Source organism: Mytilus edulis, chromosome 5, assembly GCF_963676685.1.
Source record: "Mytilus edulis chromosome 5, xbMytEdul2.2, whole genome shotgun sequence".
In the NCBI taxonomy this organism is placed as follows: Eukaryota; Metazoa; Mollusca; class Bivalvia; order Mytilida; family Mytilidae; genus Mytilus; species Mytilus edulis.
In genome coordinates this window covers 35,804,279-35,821,112 of record NC_092348.1, presented here as the reverse complement: position 1 = coordinate 35,821,112, position 16,834 = coordinate 35,804,279, and the positions used below count along the sequence as shown (strand labels likewise).

The following is a 16,834-nucleotide window of genomic DNA, read 5'->3' as shown; positions in this document are numbered from 1 at the left end:
AATATGTTGTCACGAACTGCTTAACTGTTGATCAAAATGATGTCCAACAGTTCAAATTAATGCAAAACATTTGTAGCGTATTCCGCTATATTTCCAGAGAAGATCCCAGGAGATAGAGTATACCTAGATCCCTAACCTTTAGATACACCATTTACGACACATCAGAAATACCGAATTCTCAACACATAATAAAACTAAACTAGTGGCTAAAAAACCAATAATAAATTCTACCTTATAGAGACAGTCAAAACCAAAGTTAAAGCCGTTATAGACACATGTACCTCCCATATCAATAAATGTAATTACTAGTATTGTTTGATTAAACACAAACATTAATAAAATACAGTTTTCCCAGTTTTATGCACAGGTACGAGACATCAATGAAAATTTTAGGGCAATAATAGCTGGCCGACTTCGATCATTAAGGATATATTTGCCGCTTCGTTTGATTGGAAGCCTTTCGTGATATAAAAAAAACTGAATTTAACATAACTGGCTGCTTTAACATGTAGATTAGATGACCTCAGCCTACTTTCACAGCGATCTTACACTGTAATCCTCCAACTTTTCTATCTTTTTACAGTATATAGATGTTATCCCATGAATAATCTGTACTCTCTTCAAATGGAAGAAACAAGAAATTTAATCGTTCAATATTTCACCGACTTTCAAATCAATTTTGCCATTAAATTTGATCACTCACACACAAATAAGATCCAGTTGTTGCTTGTCTTCTTGTTTTTTTTTCAATAAATTTAATAAAGATTTTTATTAATAAAATTAAAAAAAATATCATGTTAACACCCAGTCTTTGATAGAACATTGAAAAATGATTTTATGTGGGTCCGTATGACATGTCAACCAAATGATATGAAATTTTGAACACATGTTATGATAGTCAAGAGAAAAACTATATATAATAACTTTATAAAATTTTATCTTAAGCTACTTTTAGATTTTATAGCGCCATCTATTGGAAATGCCTCAATTTTCAAAACAATCTACAAAAATATCACAATTTATGGTACTTTAAATATGCTATATAGGGTTATGTTGAACTGGTATTTGAATCGATTTTTATCACAAGCATTATTCGTCCTTCGAAAAGGAGGGACGAAAGATACAAAAGGGACAGTCAAACTCATAAATCAAAAATAAACAGACAACGCCATAGCTAAAAATGAAAAAGACAAACAGACAAACAATAGTACACATGACACAACATAGAAAACTAAAGAGTAAGCAACACAAACACCACCAAAAACTAGGGGTGATCTCAGGTGATCCTGAAAGGTAAGCAGATCCTGTTCCAAATGTGGCACCCGTCGTGTTGCTTATGTGATAACAAATGCGGTAAATAGTTTAATTCGGTAGGTCACATTCATAAAAGGGAAGGGGATTGTAATAACAACGTAAGGAACACATCCGTGAAACGGTTATTTCATAACGGACAACCAACTCGTGATGGCGTCTGTAGAATTTACGGAGGGATGATTTCAACCTCACCATTTGGAACTCTTGGTTTAATGGCTTCCTTGTGAGCAGCAAATTTGTCGAAATTTGACAAAATGTTAAAGCTTGAGTATAGCTAAATGTTTGGGCTGACCAGTCTAAAAAGGGCATTTTGAACATATTTTGGATACTTGGTAAAAAGATCAACAAAAGGACATGAAATCTCTTAAAGTACTATGATTTTTTAAAAGATTTAAATAATTCTGTAAAGGTTGACATGTTTACTACAAGTTTTATGATTTTGAGCTGGGGTCTCTTACACCGTAACCATGGCAACGGTATAAAAATGGGTTATTTCTATCAATAATCTGTGTATTTAATCATGAAAACTTATTAATCTTTTGACCCTATCTTATGATATTTGGCATGAAGGTGTATTACAATAAGACAGTATACCTGAAAAAATGAACAGCCAATTGACCTTGACCTTTGACTTCAAGGTCAAAATATTTAATTTTTCTTGTTTTTTTTACTGGAGCACACATTTTTATTTTGTTGAAGAAGTATTTTTATACTTGAAACACTATGTCATCACCTTTATATGATGTGTTGTGTACCATGAATGATGACCTTGATATTTGACCTTCTCGGGGTCATGTCCCGCTCCTTAATGACGTTGCTATTTAGATTTATATTTAAAACAATCAGAACCTAACTTTTGACTAATTTGCAGATCGTACTTTGTTGAAATCTTTTGCTTTATCCCGTTTATCTCTTTATATAACGGTTAAGCAACAATGAAGGTAAAAATCATCTTTATCGTTCAGTAAATAATATATAGTTTCAATTGACTATTTCGGTACCGGTCATGTTGAATTATTAGTCATTTTCTAAATTTATCCACTGTTTTACAGGTTATAAAAGCTTGTAGAAAAGTGTTAGATATCGTAAAATGAATATTTTTTTCCAAGAGTTGAAATCGAATGGTGGTATGACCATCTTGGAACGGAGCTTGTTTATAGTATCCATGACAACTGTCATTTTACATCATATTTATAAAAATTTAAAAGCCTTTTTCGAATAAATCTCAATTAAATATACCATGTGTTTCAAATTTCATATTGTAAATGGACACACTTCAGTTATCCATAGTTGATTAGAAAAAAATATTTTATACCCTAACATTCAATCACAGCCCCAAAGGAGAAGGTTTGATAAGGCCATAAAATGGCCCCCTTGCTTAGCTTAAATTTAAAATTGGGATTTATTGACCAATATTACAATGAATCATAGCTAATATAGTGATTAGATAGAAATTAAGTCTATTTATATATGTTCACAATTTATGTTCCGGCGTTTTATTCATGACGTCAAAAATAGAACTAGTTTTGATTTTCCAAGAAAAATCAATGAACCTGGCTTAATTTCTATTGATTATTGGACAGGAAATATAGAGCGCATACATCGACAAAAAAGATCTTCGAAAATCATGTTTGTGATGACATTTTACATGTCTATCTTGAATATTTAGTTTGTCGACGCCTGCGCTCTATGTTTCCTGGTCTTAAATTTTGCTGAAATCTTGCTGATTTTGTAAAATTTCTCCAAAAGCTCTTTATTTTGACCTAATTGGAATTTAAGAATGAACGCTTTAGAAAACCAATTGAATGACGAACACCTCAGGAAGAGGATAATGAACTTTATACGGATTATCTGATAGTATGGTTGGATAAGTGTTGATATTCAAAATTAACAATTTGTCATATAACGCATTCCTTATTCTTCAATCCATATAACACAATATTCACACTATTTTCTACATATCATTTGTATTGTGTAAATTTTATATCATCATTCATTAAATATATTATACGAAAAATGATAGCCCTGTTCACTGATGCGTTTGCATAAAGCTGGCCGATATGTAATCGTATTACCAAAAATGAAACTGAATCCCAAATAAAAGTATCCGAAAATAAATGAAATGATATATATTTTAATAGAGATTATAAAGTTTGACGCTTTCTCTACATAGCTCCCTCCCCCAAAATATTTTAAAAACACTCATGTTAATTTATGATATGGCGTAGCACACCATACCAATTTGAAAAGTTTAAATTTGTTTGTCAGTCTTACTATTGTCTTTTGAAGTAATCCCGCATTTCTTTGTTAACCTAGTATGAAATAGTTAAAATATATATTTTCTACTGTAAAATTTCTAGTAATATGATCACTGAACTTTTGTTTTGAAAGAAACGTGTGTTTACTTTTATTTATCTTTTATCTTCATACAAGTTCCTTTTACATTAATGTATTCATCATGTTCATATTTAAAAAGAAAACTAACGAGAATATGAAGATAAATGTAACACACTATTAAATCATTATGTAGGAAGATTATATACAAATCATTACATACCTGCCATATTCATGATATTAGTTAGTCTGTTGACTCAGACGTTCAATTTGCACTGATTTGGGTTTTCCGTCAATTGGTTTGTAATTTTAGTTTCGTTTTAGATTCACACATTTTTCCGTTTTTTTTACGACATAATTATAAATATAACTATTTTGGCATGATCTAAAAGTTTTTTTAAATTGCTTTTTAATCAAAATCCAAACAAAAATTTAATTTAAACTCAAGCTAAGACTAACAATGGACCTCAATGAATCTTTGAATAATTCGAATATCAACATGTGTCCTTCACTTCTGAGAGAGCCGTGGTGTAGTGGTTAGCGCATCGGACTACTAACACAAAGGTTCCTGGTTCGATCCTCGTTCCGGGGAGAAAATTTCAGGGACTTTCAGGGCTCTGCCTCGACACCATTTGCGAGTATGGTCTTCAAAAACGATGCTTGTCCGTCAAATGGGGATGATAAATGGCTGACCCGTGTGAGAGAGAGCAATATATCTTGCACGTAAAAGACACCCTTGTAGATTTCGAAAAAGAGTAGGCTAATGCCGCTACAAGGGCAACACTCGCACCCGCAAAGTGGAGAGGGATTTATATAAGTTGTAATAACTTGTTTCCCAATCCACTATAAATAAATATGTTTAAACTACTTCTAAAAATGGATTATATATTACTACTGTGTATCGTAAAACTTTTTTTAATATCAAATAGATATAACAAGATGTGGCATGAGTGCCAACTAGACAACCCATCATCCAAGTCACAATTTATAAAAGAAATACATTAAAGGTCAAGTTACTTTCTTCGCCACGGAGTCTTGGCTCACACCAAACAGCAAGCTATAAAGGGCTAAAAAAACATTACTAGTGTTAAACAATTCAAACTGGGAAACAAACGGTATAATCTTTATTAAAAAAACGAGACACGAGAAACACTCATGAACCACATAAACAAACGACAACTACTGAACATCAGATTCCTGACTTAGGACAGGTGCAAACAATTGCACGGGTTTGAACGTTTAAACGTACCAAACCCTCACCCTTATCGGAAACAATAGTGTAACATAGAAAGACACACTATAAAATATAAATTGGAATGGCCTACATCAATCAAAGTTTATTTAAAGTGTACATTCAGTTAAAGAATACAAAAGCATATAGCCAATATACAAACGTATATACAAAATTATTGCAAACAGCATTAATTCTCAACGCATAACACTTTGTAAGATTACAACTATGTGTCGAATAATAGTTAAAAAGCAAACTTCTAAACGAAAAGTTAAAAACTGCATGCAAAAAAAAAAGAATATATAAAAAAACAGTATTGTAATCAAAATTTAACACACTAGATAATTATAAACATTTTCAATAACTTGACACAGACTAATGACACTTGCAGATTACAAGTTAAACAGGTGAAACCGAGGGGTGACTTGAAGGTTAAAGGAATCATTCAGGAATAACATTGAATATATATATTCGATTCAACAAATTCATTTATTAGAATCGATATCATACATACCGTTTTTCTACAATTTTCCTTTTTTCCCCTTGTCTCTCTAATATAATACCTATTACATGTATGTAAACGATATTTAACGTTGAATTGTATAAAAGTAGAAAATACAATTATATGATGATGCATTACATTTTATATGCGAGTTTGTAAGGAAGACTGTGCCACCTACCAATAGCGATTAATTAATTTTGAAAATCCTTTTTATGTCTCTTCATATAATTACCTATCGCAACATGTGTTTTTGTCTCATAATAATTAAGGTAACCCTTCGAAATATGTTGTCACGAACTGATTTACTGTTGATCAGAATGATTTCCAACATTTCAAATTGATGCAAAACATTTGTAGCGCTATATTTCCAGAGAAGATCCCCAGGAGATAGAGTATACCTAGATCCCCAACCTTTGGAGACACCATTCACGACACCTCAGAAATACCGAATTCTCAACAAACAATAAAATCAAAATCAAACTGGTGGCTCAAAAATCTATAGAATAAAGAGTACATTATGGATGCAGTCAAAACCAAATTTAACAGCCATTATAGACACATGTACCTCCCATATCAATAAATGTTACTACTAGTATTGTTTGATTAAACATATACATGTACATTTATAAAATACAGTTTTTCCCAGGTTTATGCACAGGAAAGAGACATCAATGAAAATTTTAGGACAATAATAGCTGGCCGACTTCGATCATTAAGGATATATTTGCCGCTTCGTTTGATTGGAAGCCTTTTGCGATATCCCAAAAACTGAATTTAACATTACTGGCTGCTTTAACATGTAGATTACATGATCTCAGCCTACCTTCACAGCGATCATACACTATAATCCTCCAACTTTTTTTTTTCTTTTTTTCTTTTTACAGTATATAAATGGTATTCCATGAATAATCTGTACCCTCTTCAAATGGACGAAAAAAGAAATTTAATTGTTCAATATATCACCGACCTTCAAATCCATTTTGCCACTAAATTTGATCACTTACACACAAATAAGAACCAGTTGTTTCTTTTCTTCTTGGTTTTTCTTCAATTAATTTAAAAAAGATTTTTACTAATAATCTAATACAATTGACAAAAATATCATGTTAACACCAAGCCTTTGATAGAACCTTGAAAAATGATTTTAAGTGGGTCAACATGACATGTCAACCAAATGAAATGAAATTTTGAACACATGTTATGATAGTCATGGATAAAAAATCTAACTTCATAAAATTTAATTTTAAAGTATTTTTAGATTTTATAGCGCCATTCATGGAAATGCCTCAATTTCTAAAAAAAAATACAAAATCTATCACATTTTTTACTCTTAATATGCTAGATAAGGTTATGTTGAACCGGTATTTGAATCGATTTTCATAACAACCATCATTCGTACTTCGAAAAGGAGAGACGAAAGATACCAGAGGGACAGTCAAACTCAAAAATCAAAAATAAACTGACAACGCCATGGCTAAAAATGAAAAAGACAAACATAGAACCTAAAAAATAAGCAACACGAACCCCACCAAAAGACTAGGGGCGATCGCAGATGATCCGGAAGGGTAAGCGACTACTGTTTCACATGTGGCACCCGTCGTGTTACTTATGTGATAACAAATCCGGTAAAAAGTCTATTACAGTAGGTCACATTCATGAAAGGGAAGAGGATTATAGTAACGACGTAAGGAACAAATCCTATATCATTTGTGAAACGGTTATGCCATAAAGGTCAACCAACTCGTGATGGCGTCCGTAAAATTTACGAAGGGATGATTTCACCATTTGGAACTCTTGGTTTAATAGCTTCCCTGTGAGCAGCAACTTTCTCGAAACTTCACAAAATGTTAAAGCTTGAGTATAGCTATCTTTTTGGGGCTGATCGGTCTAAAAAGGGCATTTTGAGCATATATTGGATACTTGGTAAAAAGATCAACAAAAGGACATGAAATCTCTTAAAGTACTATGATTTGTTAATTGATATAAATAATTCTATAAAAGTTTACATGTGTACTACAAGTTTTATGATTTTTGAGCTGGGATCTCTTACACCGTAACTATGGCAACGGAATAAAAATGAGTTATTTTCACATATTTTTCACAATAATCTGTGTATTTAATCATTAAAACTTAGTAATCTTTTGACACTATCTTATGATATTTGGCACGAAGGTGTATTATAATAAAACAGTTTATCTAAAAAAATGAAAACTGCCAATTGACCTTGACCTTGACCTTTGACCTCAAGATCAAAATTTTTTTTAATTTTTTTTATTTACTGGATCACACATTTTACATTTCCATGAATAAGTTCTTGAATACTTGACACGCAATGTCATTATCTCAATATGATGTGTTGTGTACCATGGATAATGACCTTGATATTTGACCTTTAAGATCAAATAAAAGGTTAATGTCAAATATGTAATTTTATATGTCAGTCTAAACAAAACATTCTTTTCTTGCCATGTCAATATGAAAGAGAGGTGTACTGACTGCTTATGAGACAACTATCCACCACATTTATAAAAAGGAGTTGTAGTAAATAACTTATAGGCCACAGAACTTGCAAGACATTTGCAGTACAGCTTGTACAGTTTCGTTTTTTTTTTATCTGGGGTCATGTCTCGCTCATTCATTTAATGACGTTACTATTTAGATTGATCTTTAAAACGTCAGAACCCCATCCCTAACCCATACTTAATCTTTATGGCCTTTCTAGTTCATCATGGGGGTCTTGTTGTCCTGCCCCTACATACAATTGATGGTCAAATAGCTTGCATTTTGAAATACGATTCATATTCCTACCTTCAAATTATATATTTTTTCAATCAGACCTTTGAGTACACCAATGATGTTTTTGGTGGAGTTCGCGCCCTTATAAACACTGTTCAGATACCCACCCATAAACTATATACTTTTATTAATATATCATGGCTAGACCAATTAAGTGACCCATATATGTTGTTTCTCATGTCCTCACTCCTCGATTCATAAATTGGTAAAGTTATCGGGAACAGTGCATATTTCCAAACACGCACCATATATTCTTATTTGTAATTGCAGTCTTTTCTGACTGGAGTCATTTCTACAAGGGTGACATTAGTTTTGATTCACTTAAACAGTTCTTTCGAGTTGTAAATCGTAGAATTTTAGCTGAATGCAGAAATTTGAAATACTGCTAATTCTGAACTTAATGTGTGTAATAATAATATTAGTATTCATGGAAAATGTGTGATTAATCAAAGCAAATTTTAACCAGATGCTCCACAGGGCGCAGCTTTATACAACCGCAGAGGTTAAACCCTGAACGGTTGGGGCAAGTATGGACACAACATTCAAGCTGGATTCAGCTCTAAATTTGGATTGTGATTAAATAGTTGACACAGCATAGGTTTCTGACTCAGAATGGATGTGGTCTAATGAACTTAAAATTATTGTTTTTGCCTTTGAGTAATTCACTATGCTGTTGAATATTAATCCTCTCAATAAATGTTTGAAGAAATTTTCTTTTTATTTATGAAATCTGAAATGAGAAAAATTGACCCCCCCTCCCCAATTTTTTTCACACACCCCTTTCCTTTATTCCAAAACTGATCTCAATTCAAATTTCTAATGGAGTTTGCAACAATAACTGCTCATTTAAATACATCATAAAGTATCAAAATGTAAAAAAAAAAGTGCTTGTTATCACTGAATGGTTAAGCTTGTTTTAATTTATCAGTTGGTAGTAAAAGTGAAAATACATTGTATATTGTATAAAACAATGATTTAAGTTGATTCAACTACTATTCTGGACAACGAAAGATAATTCCAATTGAAATTGTCTTGCTATTGCACAATATTGTGCAATTAGATATTTCTTGCTATTGCGCAATACCGTGCAATTGAAAATACTTGCTATTGCACAATACTGTGCAATTGAAGATTTCTTGCTATTGAACAATACTGTGCAATTGAAAATTTCTTGCTATTGCACAATACTGTATAATTGAAGATTTTTTGCTATTGCTGAATACTGTGCAATTGAAAATTTCTTGCTATTGCACAATACTTAATATAATAATTTTGAATCCTGATTTGTACCAACTTGAAAACTAGGCCAATAATCAAAAATCTAAGTACATGTTTAGATTCAGCATATTCAGCGTCATTAAATGAAGCCCAATAATTTACTTTTTGTTAAAATCAAACTTAGTTTAATTTTGGACCCTTTGGACCTTAATGTAGACCAATTTGATAACGGGACCAAAAATTAAGAATCTACATACACAGTTAGATTCGGCATATCAAAGAAGCCCAATTGTTCAATTTTTGATGAAATCAAACAAAGTTTATTTTTGGAACCTTTGGGCCCCTTATTCCAAAACTGTTTGGACCAAAACTCCCAAAATCAATCAGGACAGTAAATTATAGTAGTGTTTCTCTTTACGACAAGACATTCATTTTGCGACGAAAGGTAGATAACTGTATTATTATTTATAAATTAATTTTTTTCCATTGATATTGATTTTCTGATAATGTAGCTATCATATATTATATATAAAACAAATTAAAATGACCTCACATAATTATATCGGTAATTTAATAAAATACAATAAAATTGCATTCTTCTGTTTGACAAATGTCTTTTGACGGTTGGATAGAAATTCATGGTATGGAAATATATATAACAGATTGCATAAACGCTTGTCGTGCCAATTCAGTGTCGCCAGATAATTGTAAAGCAATACCTAAAAGATTGTACGAAATAGCAATTTCAATATGACCTAATACAAACAAGTGTTGAGCTATAACCAGTCGTAGATCTTCGATGGAATCCTGACATTGTCTGGCATTATTGAGATGATAATGACATAGACACTTAAGGAAATAGGCATATGCTGGAAATACACATACAAAGATCTTATCATATTCTTCAGATTGATGTTCATTATATATTAGTTTAGGTTTTTTGACAAAGATTATTATTTTACACAGAGAAGCAATATTTTTTTCCCTGAATGATGTAATGTCAAGCAATTGACGATACAGTTTGTCAGGACTGCATTTATATATAGCATAGTTGATCAAGTGCAAAGCTTTATGATATTGTTTTGTCTGATAAAAATACATGAGGCTAACATCAGCCATCCCGATACAGCGTTATGATAAATATTCTGTAGCAGTAAAGGGAATGTTACCAGTAAATAAACAGTCACGTGCTTATTGTTTACATTGAAATCTGTGGTAACCTTTCATTCGAGGTAGGGGTAGTTAAGAAAATTAGTGTAAGTTTAAACTCTGAGAAGTTCAGGGCATATAAACGTTGAACATATGCCGCATAGCCCTATATTTTGACCTTTGAAAACAATTGTGGTACATATGAAGTTTCAATTCTAGGATAACATTTTTTTTCAAAACTTCATAGTAAAAGTGGTACAGAATAAGCCGTACCAGGAGTTCCTATGGGAAATTGCATTGTCAATATTTACAGAAATGCAACCTATATAGGGTGCAAAAAGGGAACATTCAGAATTTAACCAAATTTGCTTTATTTCACAGATTTTAAAGAAATTAACTCAGATATGAATTTTCATAAATATTAAATGAAGACTGATAGAATCCAGGGCCTGACATATGATGACTCAGCATAAATTCACAGTTTACAGTATGCATAGTTTACTTAAAGTACTGGATACAAAATTAATTCATAATATTTGCATATTTGTAAGTTAAATTGTTAAGAAGTGCTTATATTTACTCTTCGCAGTCATTGAAACTCATAGATCCTTCCTGAATATTATGTATGGAGTATTTGTGTCTTTTTGATAACCCAAAAGTAAGCCGCAACAATTAAATCTGCTTTTTTGTCACCATGTCATAATAAATACAAGCTAGAAAAACAAAAATATCTCAAGAAAACTTACAATCATTGTGTCTTCTATCCTGAATATGTACTAAATATTCCAAATTGCTAGAAACAGCAGAATGATTTAGGTAATTTGAGGCCCCAGGGGCAAAAAAAAAACATAGAAAATTGCCTACCCCCTGGGTCATAAAACAAATAATTTAACTTGTAAATGCTATTATATTATGATTTTAAAGTTCTTGATATAGAAAACAATAACTATGCTTGGAAGTTACATGTATGCAAAAAGCAGATGTTAGCAGTCATCTCTACATCATTTTAAGTGAATCTATATCTCAGACTGGTATCTGCATACATACAACTATTGCAAATATGGCTTTGTTTGAACACTTCTAGTATATATAGTAGCTAAATTATGTCAGATATATGGTTACAGATGATACAGAAAATGTGTTCTTTGATTAACAAATAGGCATACAGTAAGATGTGTACTGGAGACAGAGGCTGGATTGGATACTTTATATAATCCTGAATGTTGTAATGATTGCCTGCTAAACATTACATTTATAATATTCTGATATTCTTCAATATGTTATCAAAACAGTTTTAACAGGTTCTAGGCATATTTTTTTTATCAGAAAATATGCAAATAGGGTAAGCTGGCAATAATTAAAGTTCTGTTTTCAAATTCTTTAAAAAATTGAAACATGGGAGGGGGTATAAAATGTAAAGTAAAGAAAAACGTACAGTAACACAGTGATTTCTTTAAGACAATAATTCTGATAAATGAGTATTAATGTTAGAAAAACTGATTTTAGAGAGTTTTCTATTTGAATAAATGTCTGTATAATCAAGTAATAAGATTGCAAGATTTCCACATTGATTGTGTTAGTTAGTTCCTCCGACATCCTGTTTTTCAGGAAATGTGAACAGAGCAAATCTTGACATTCAGATAAAGAAGCGATTACATCTTTCATACGAATTTTAATAGAGCATAGCATAATAATTGGGTTTATACTGCACTCGTTCTATTTGAGCAGTCAAAATGCGTTGACCGTATATTTCTATGTCATATACAATCACTGACCTGATATCACTTTTCCTCATGAATATTTAAATAGAAAATGTCGAAATTGTATTTAATTAGTCATACGACCTCTTCAACCTGTTCTTGTTTCCAATGTAAACAACGATGAGTTTAACGACTCAAACTTGTTTCTTTTACAATTTTTGGGAAAAACATATTTCACTTATTAATATTTTTTGATTGCAACCTATAAATCATTATGTTTTATGTTTATTGATAATATGTTAGTCTGTAAACAAACGAATTCGTTCACCATTGATTGCGGTTTTCAACAGGTAATGATGTACATTTCATCGTGTTGTATATTTCTCCGCCTGTGTGATATGAGGCCTTTTTAAAGGGGGATTTCTCCCAATATTAAAATCAAATAAATAACATTAACACACTAAACAACAATCATGACAATTAAAAATGTTTTTTTTAGATTGCAGTATAAAGACAATAATAGTGCATCGACTTGACATATCACCGATATAAGGATTCGGCCCGAAACAGGGGAAAATGCTCGGCACAGCCTCGCATTTCCCCGTTTCTAAGCCTCATCCTTATATCGTAGATATGTCAAGTCAATGCACTATTATTGTCTATATGTTTTTAAAAATGTATTCATCAAAAGTTTTTCACAAACTGAAAAAGATATCCGCCATTCTAGATCTTTCTTTGATGCAAACAATTCCTGATCACCTATTTGTTCAAATGATACTCTATGCTTTATTCGAGTGAACATTAGTGTTACTCTAGGGAAAATGCAGTCTCCTGTAGCAAACGATATCCATATAAGTTAAATATTGTTATAAAATAGTACATTCACATTACAAAAAAAAACCATCGATAGTGAAATTGATGGAAAATTTGTACACTCTTGTAAACTTGTAAAATTTTTATCATTTTGACTGATTTGTAGATTTTACATTGCTTTACATTTTTACTTTTTACAAATTATGACTATCTAATATTATATTCAAGATTATAAACAAAACCTCAAAATTTCATAGAAACTGCAAATTCAGAGGCAGCAACCAATAACTGATTATCTGATGCGTCTGACAATTTTAGGGCAGATTGATCTCGACCTGATGAACATTTTTAATCGGTCAGATTGTCTCTTAATGCTTTAGTTTCAAAAGTGTACGCCAAACTGCATCTTATCCTCACGTTCTATTTTAAGCTAAAGCGGCCTGCATTGCTATGATGGATGTGGTCATAGGATACATCTTTTAAAGTAGGAACACTAGGGATGAATTATACCAAGTCTGGTTTAGTTTGGCAGGGTTGTTTCAGAGAAGAAGATTTGTATATAAGTTCACGAACGACGACGGACGACGGACGTCACGTGATTACAAAGCTCAATTGGTTCGTTTTGGCCAAGTGAGATAAAAAAAAAAAATTATCCGAATAAGTAAATTAAGTTATCATATATACAAGGATTAAAGTTATATTAAACATTACACTGACAATCGATTGATACTCAGCAGTTATGTACTGTTTATTTTCAATGCAATGTTATAATGTTGTTTTCTATCAAAGAATTAAACGATGACGATAGAAGAGTATTTCACGGTACTCTTTCAAAAACATACTAAATAAGACTTGACATATCAGCTTTAGTTTTAGTCATCTAGTTTTCACTGTAGCAATAATCGATGAAATGTGTTAACATAATTATCTGCATGTAATTTATAGACATTTTTTTTTAATGAAAAACTTAAAACACCTATTGATGATCACCTAACTGTATGATCGATGTAGCGTTTCTTGCTCATTCAGTTGACAAATTTTATTCACAAGATTTATGGTACAATGACGCTATATAACATTGAAAAATCGAAACATAATTTATCTATATTACATTGATTTGAAGCATTTTAATAACAGAGTACTTTTTGTAACGAAGATGATATTTTATTTGAGACAAATGAGTAATGTTTTGAAATGAGCGATTTTCAAAACCATGATAATATTATATTCCATTTTGCTCTGAAAACAGATTGAATATCATATTGTTGGCAAAAACATAAGGCTTAAGAATGACTTGTAAAATCATTACCATTTAACCCATGAAGTAAGTTTTGTGAAATCGGGGAAGCTCGGCTAAACCAAACGAAAACGAAATATCTGATAGGAGTAATCATCTTACCTAAAACCAAATCCATATTTATAATTGTTCTTAATACGGTGTTGAGATTTTTCCCTTTTCACGAGGAATTAGGTTTAATGTTTTATTTTTTACTGGATCTGCCATTGTATTTTCACACACCAGTTATGTTTATATCAATGTCAACCAATCGAATTCCGAGAACGTGTTTAAATTCAATATTTTCATATTCGTTATCTAAATTTTTTGTCAAAGCCAATTTCTCAGGCCAATTTATTGATTTTAATTCGTGAACTTGTAATAAACGAGAGCATTCTGTTCTCGAAATTACCCAAAATGACAAGTATTAAAAAATGTGAAAAATATAATTACGATTAAAAGATCAGTGGAAGAAAAACGATTTGAAGTCATTCGATGTCTTTAGTCACTACACAATCAAAATTGTATCAAGATATTAACCTGAATTCACATTGAAAAAGATTGCATCTTGCATTGCTGAATAGAGAGCGAGAGATAGAAAACAATATGCGGATGATGCAGCGGCGTTTTTTTTAACAGCCAATCACTTATATGGCATGCCATTTGAACGGGATGAAACGACTGTTTATGATTTTAATCATGCTATTCTGAGAAGGTCCAACCGTAATCTCATGATATCAACGTAAACAATATGAATAAACCAATGCCAACATTTGAATATACATAAATCAACATATGGTCTTCATTGGAAGACAAGCTATTATGTCATAAATTATAAAGTGAAAAAATAAAAATATATTCAACAGCAACTTAGAAAAACTGATATAAAGATCAAATTTCCATAATGCAGGATACAAACCACCAACTAATGATGGTAAATTTCGGTTTAAGCTTAGATAAACACATAGATGCCTATTCGTTTAACCATATATATATTTTCTTGACGGAATTTTACAATGCTATTAAAGCCTTTTGATGTACAAATGTACCACTGGTTGACTATTTTTCCTTATACCGACATAATAAGCGTTCTTTAGAAAATGATCAAAAGTAATAAACTTCAGCTTCCTTATTTATGAAGTTTTAAGTCAAATGTGTAAAAGTTAATGTTTCTATCATAAACATTATCATCTTAAAGCAATGTCTTGTACTTAATCCGTTTGATATATAAAAGGGTAATAAGCAGTAAAAATCATTATCACCGATTTGATTCAATTCCTCATATTTGACTCCTAACATACTAAAACGTATAATCCTAATTGAAAAGTATCAACAAACAATTAACAATGTATGAATACAATAATCAGTTTCAACATTTTGTGTGTTTATCAGTACATTTAAATTACAATCGTGGTGACCTCCGATGTTTTGCGACGGTCATATAATGTAATATAAACATTAAAATAGATAAAAATAGATAGCGACTCGTGCAATTGTATTTCTCTAGTTATGTTGGACTTCATATTAAGGCCGAACAAATTTGTTAACCATCGTTTTTACCTGTATTATAGTGTATAAGAATCAATAAGACAAATGGTTAACCCTTGATTGACTTACAAAATTGATATTATTTTCTGTTTAATGGCTGAACGTCTAATTCATGCGTAACCCATCGGTAGCTCTGGGGTTAAATAGAAAGTCAATAATTAAAAATAGTATGGTCAAACTTTCTCATATTATTAATATGTTTTCTTTTAGAAAAGATTTGCATCCGCGTGAACTTTTATTCACAGTTATTCATCTCTTTGATCTCACAACACAATTATTTTGACAGACAAGTCAAAATTAAATGACACAAACTGCACTGGCTCAAACTTTACTTGCAACAGAATATTTTAGTCATATTACTGTCTTGAGAAACAATACAACATTTTTATATATAAAAAAGAAGATGTGGTACGATTACAAATGAGACAACTCTTTACAAGAGACCAAATGACACACAAATTAACAACTATAGGTCACCGTATGGGCTTCAACATAGTCGGCTATAAACGGCCTCGAAATAACATATGCATATAATTCAAAGGAAAAAACTAACGGCTCATGAATGTACCAAAAAGAACGAACATTTTTTTTTACTTTGAAATATTCGTAACATAAGTTTTTTTTTCTACTGTAAATATTTCTATTGAAACATTATCACTGAACTTAAGTTTTTCCGTTTAAACGTTGATGTACTAGTATTTTAATCTATTTCCTATTCTTATGTAAATTTCTTCCACATTTGAGCCTCATATAAATACACCTATAAACAAATATCAATATAATTCTAAACGTGATTTATCTCATTTCAATTAGGAATATGTATGCAAGTCATTTCTTTTACATACCTCCCATATTGATTGGTATATTGAGGCTTAATCTATTCGAATCAATTTGACATCTCTGTTTTATCTGCTTTCGTCTCTATTTGGCATGCCGCATTATTTCTATACAAT

General features: G+C 31.2%; 1 protein-coding gene across 2 annotated transcripts in view; it reads right to left on the bottom strand.

The window, feature by feature from the left end:
- The window catches only part of LOC139523538 (uncharacterized), a 41,681-nt gene extending 24,847 nt beyond the window's left edge, over positions 1-16,834 (bottom strand). The window contains exon 1 of one of the 2 annotated variants that reach the window (XM_071317640.1): positions 16,727-16,834. In XM_071317640.1, coding sequence (XP_071173741.1) covers positions 16,727-16,733 — 7 coding nt within the window. In that variant the 5' untranslated portion in view covers positions 16,734-16,834. Of the gene's footprint in view, positions 1-3,871; positions 4,008-16,726 lie in introns of those variants that run through there. The other variant, XM_071317641.1, reaches the window with a different exon arrangement.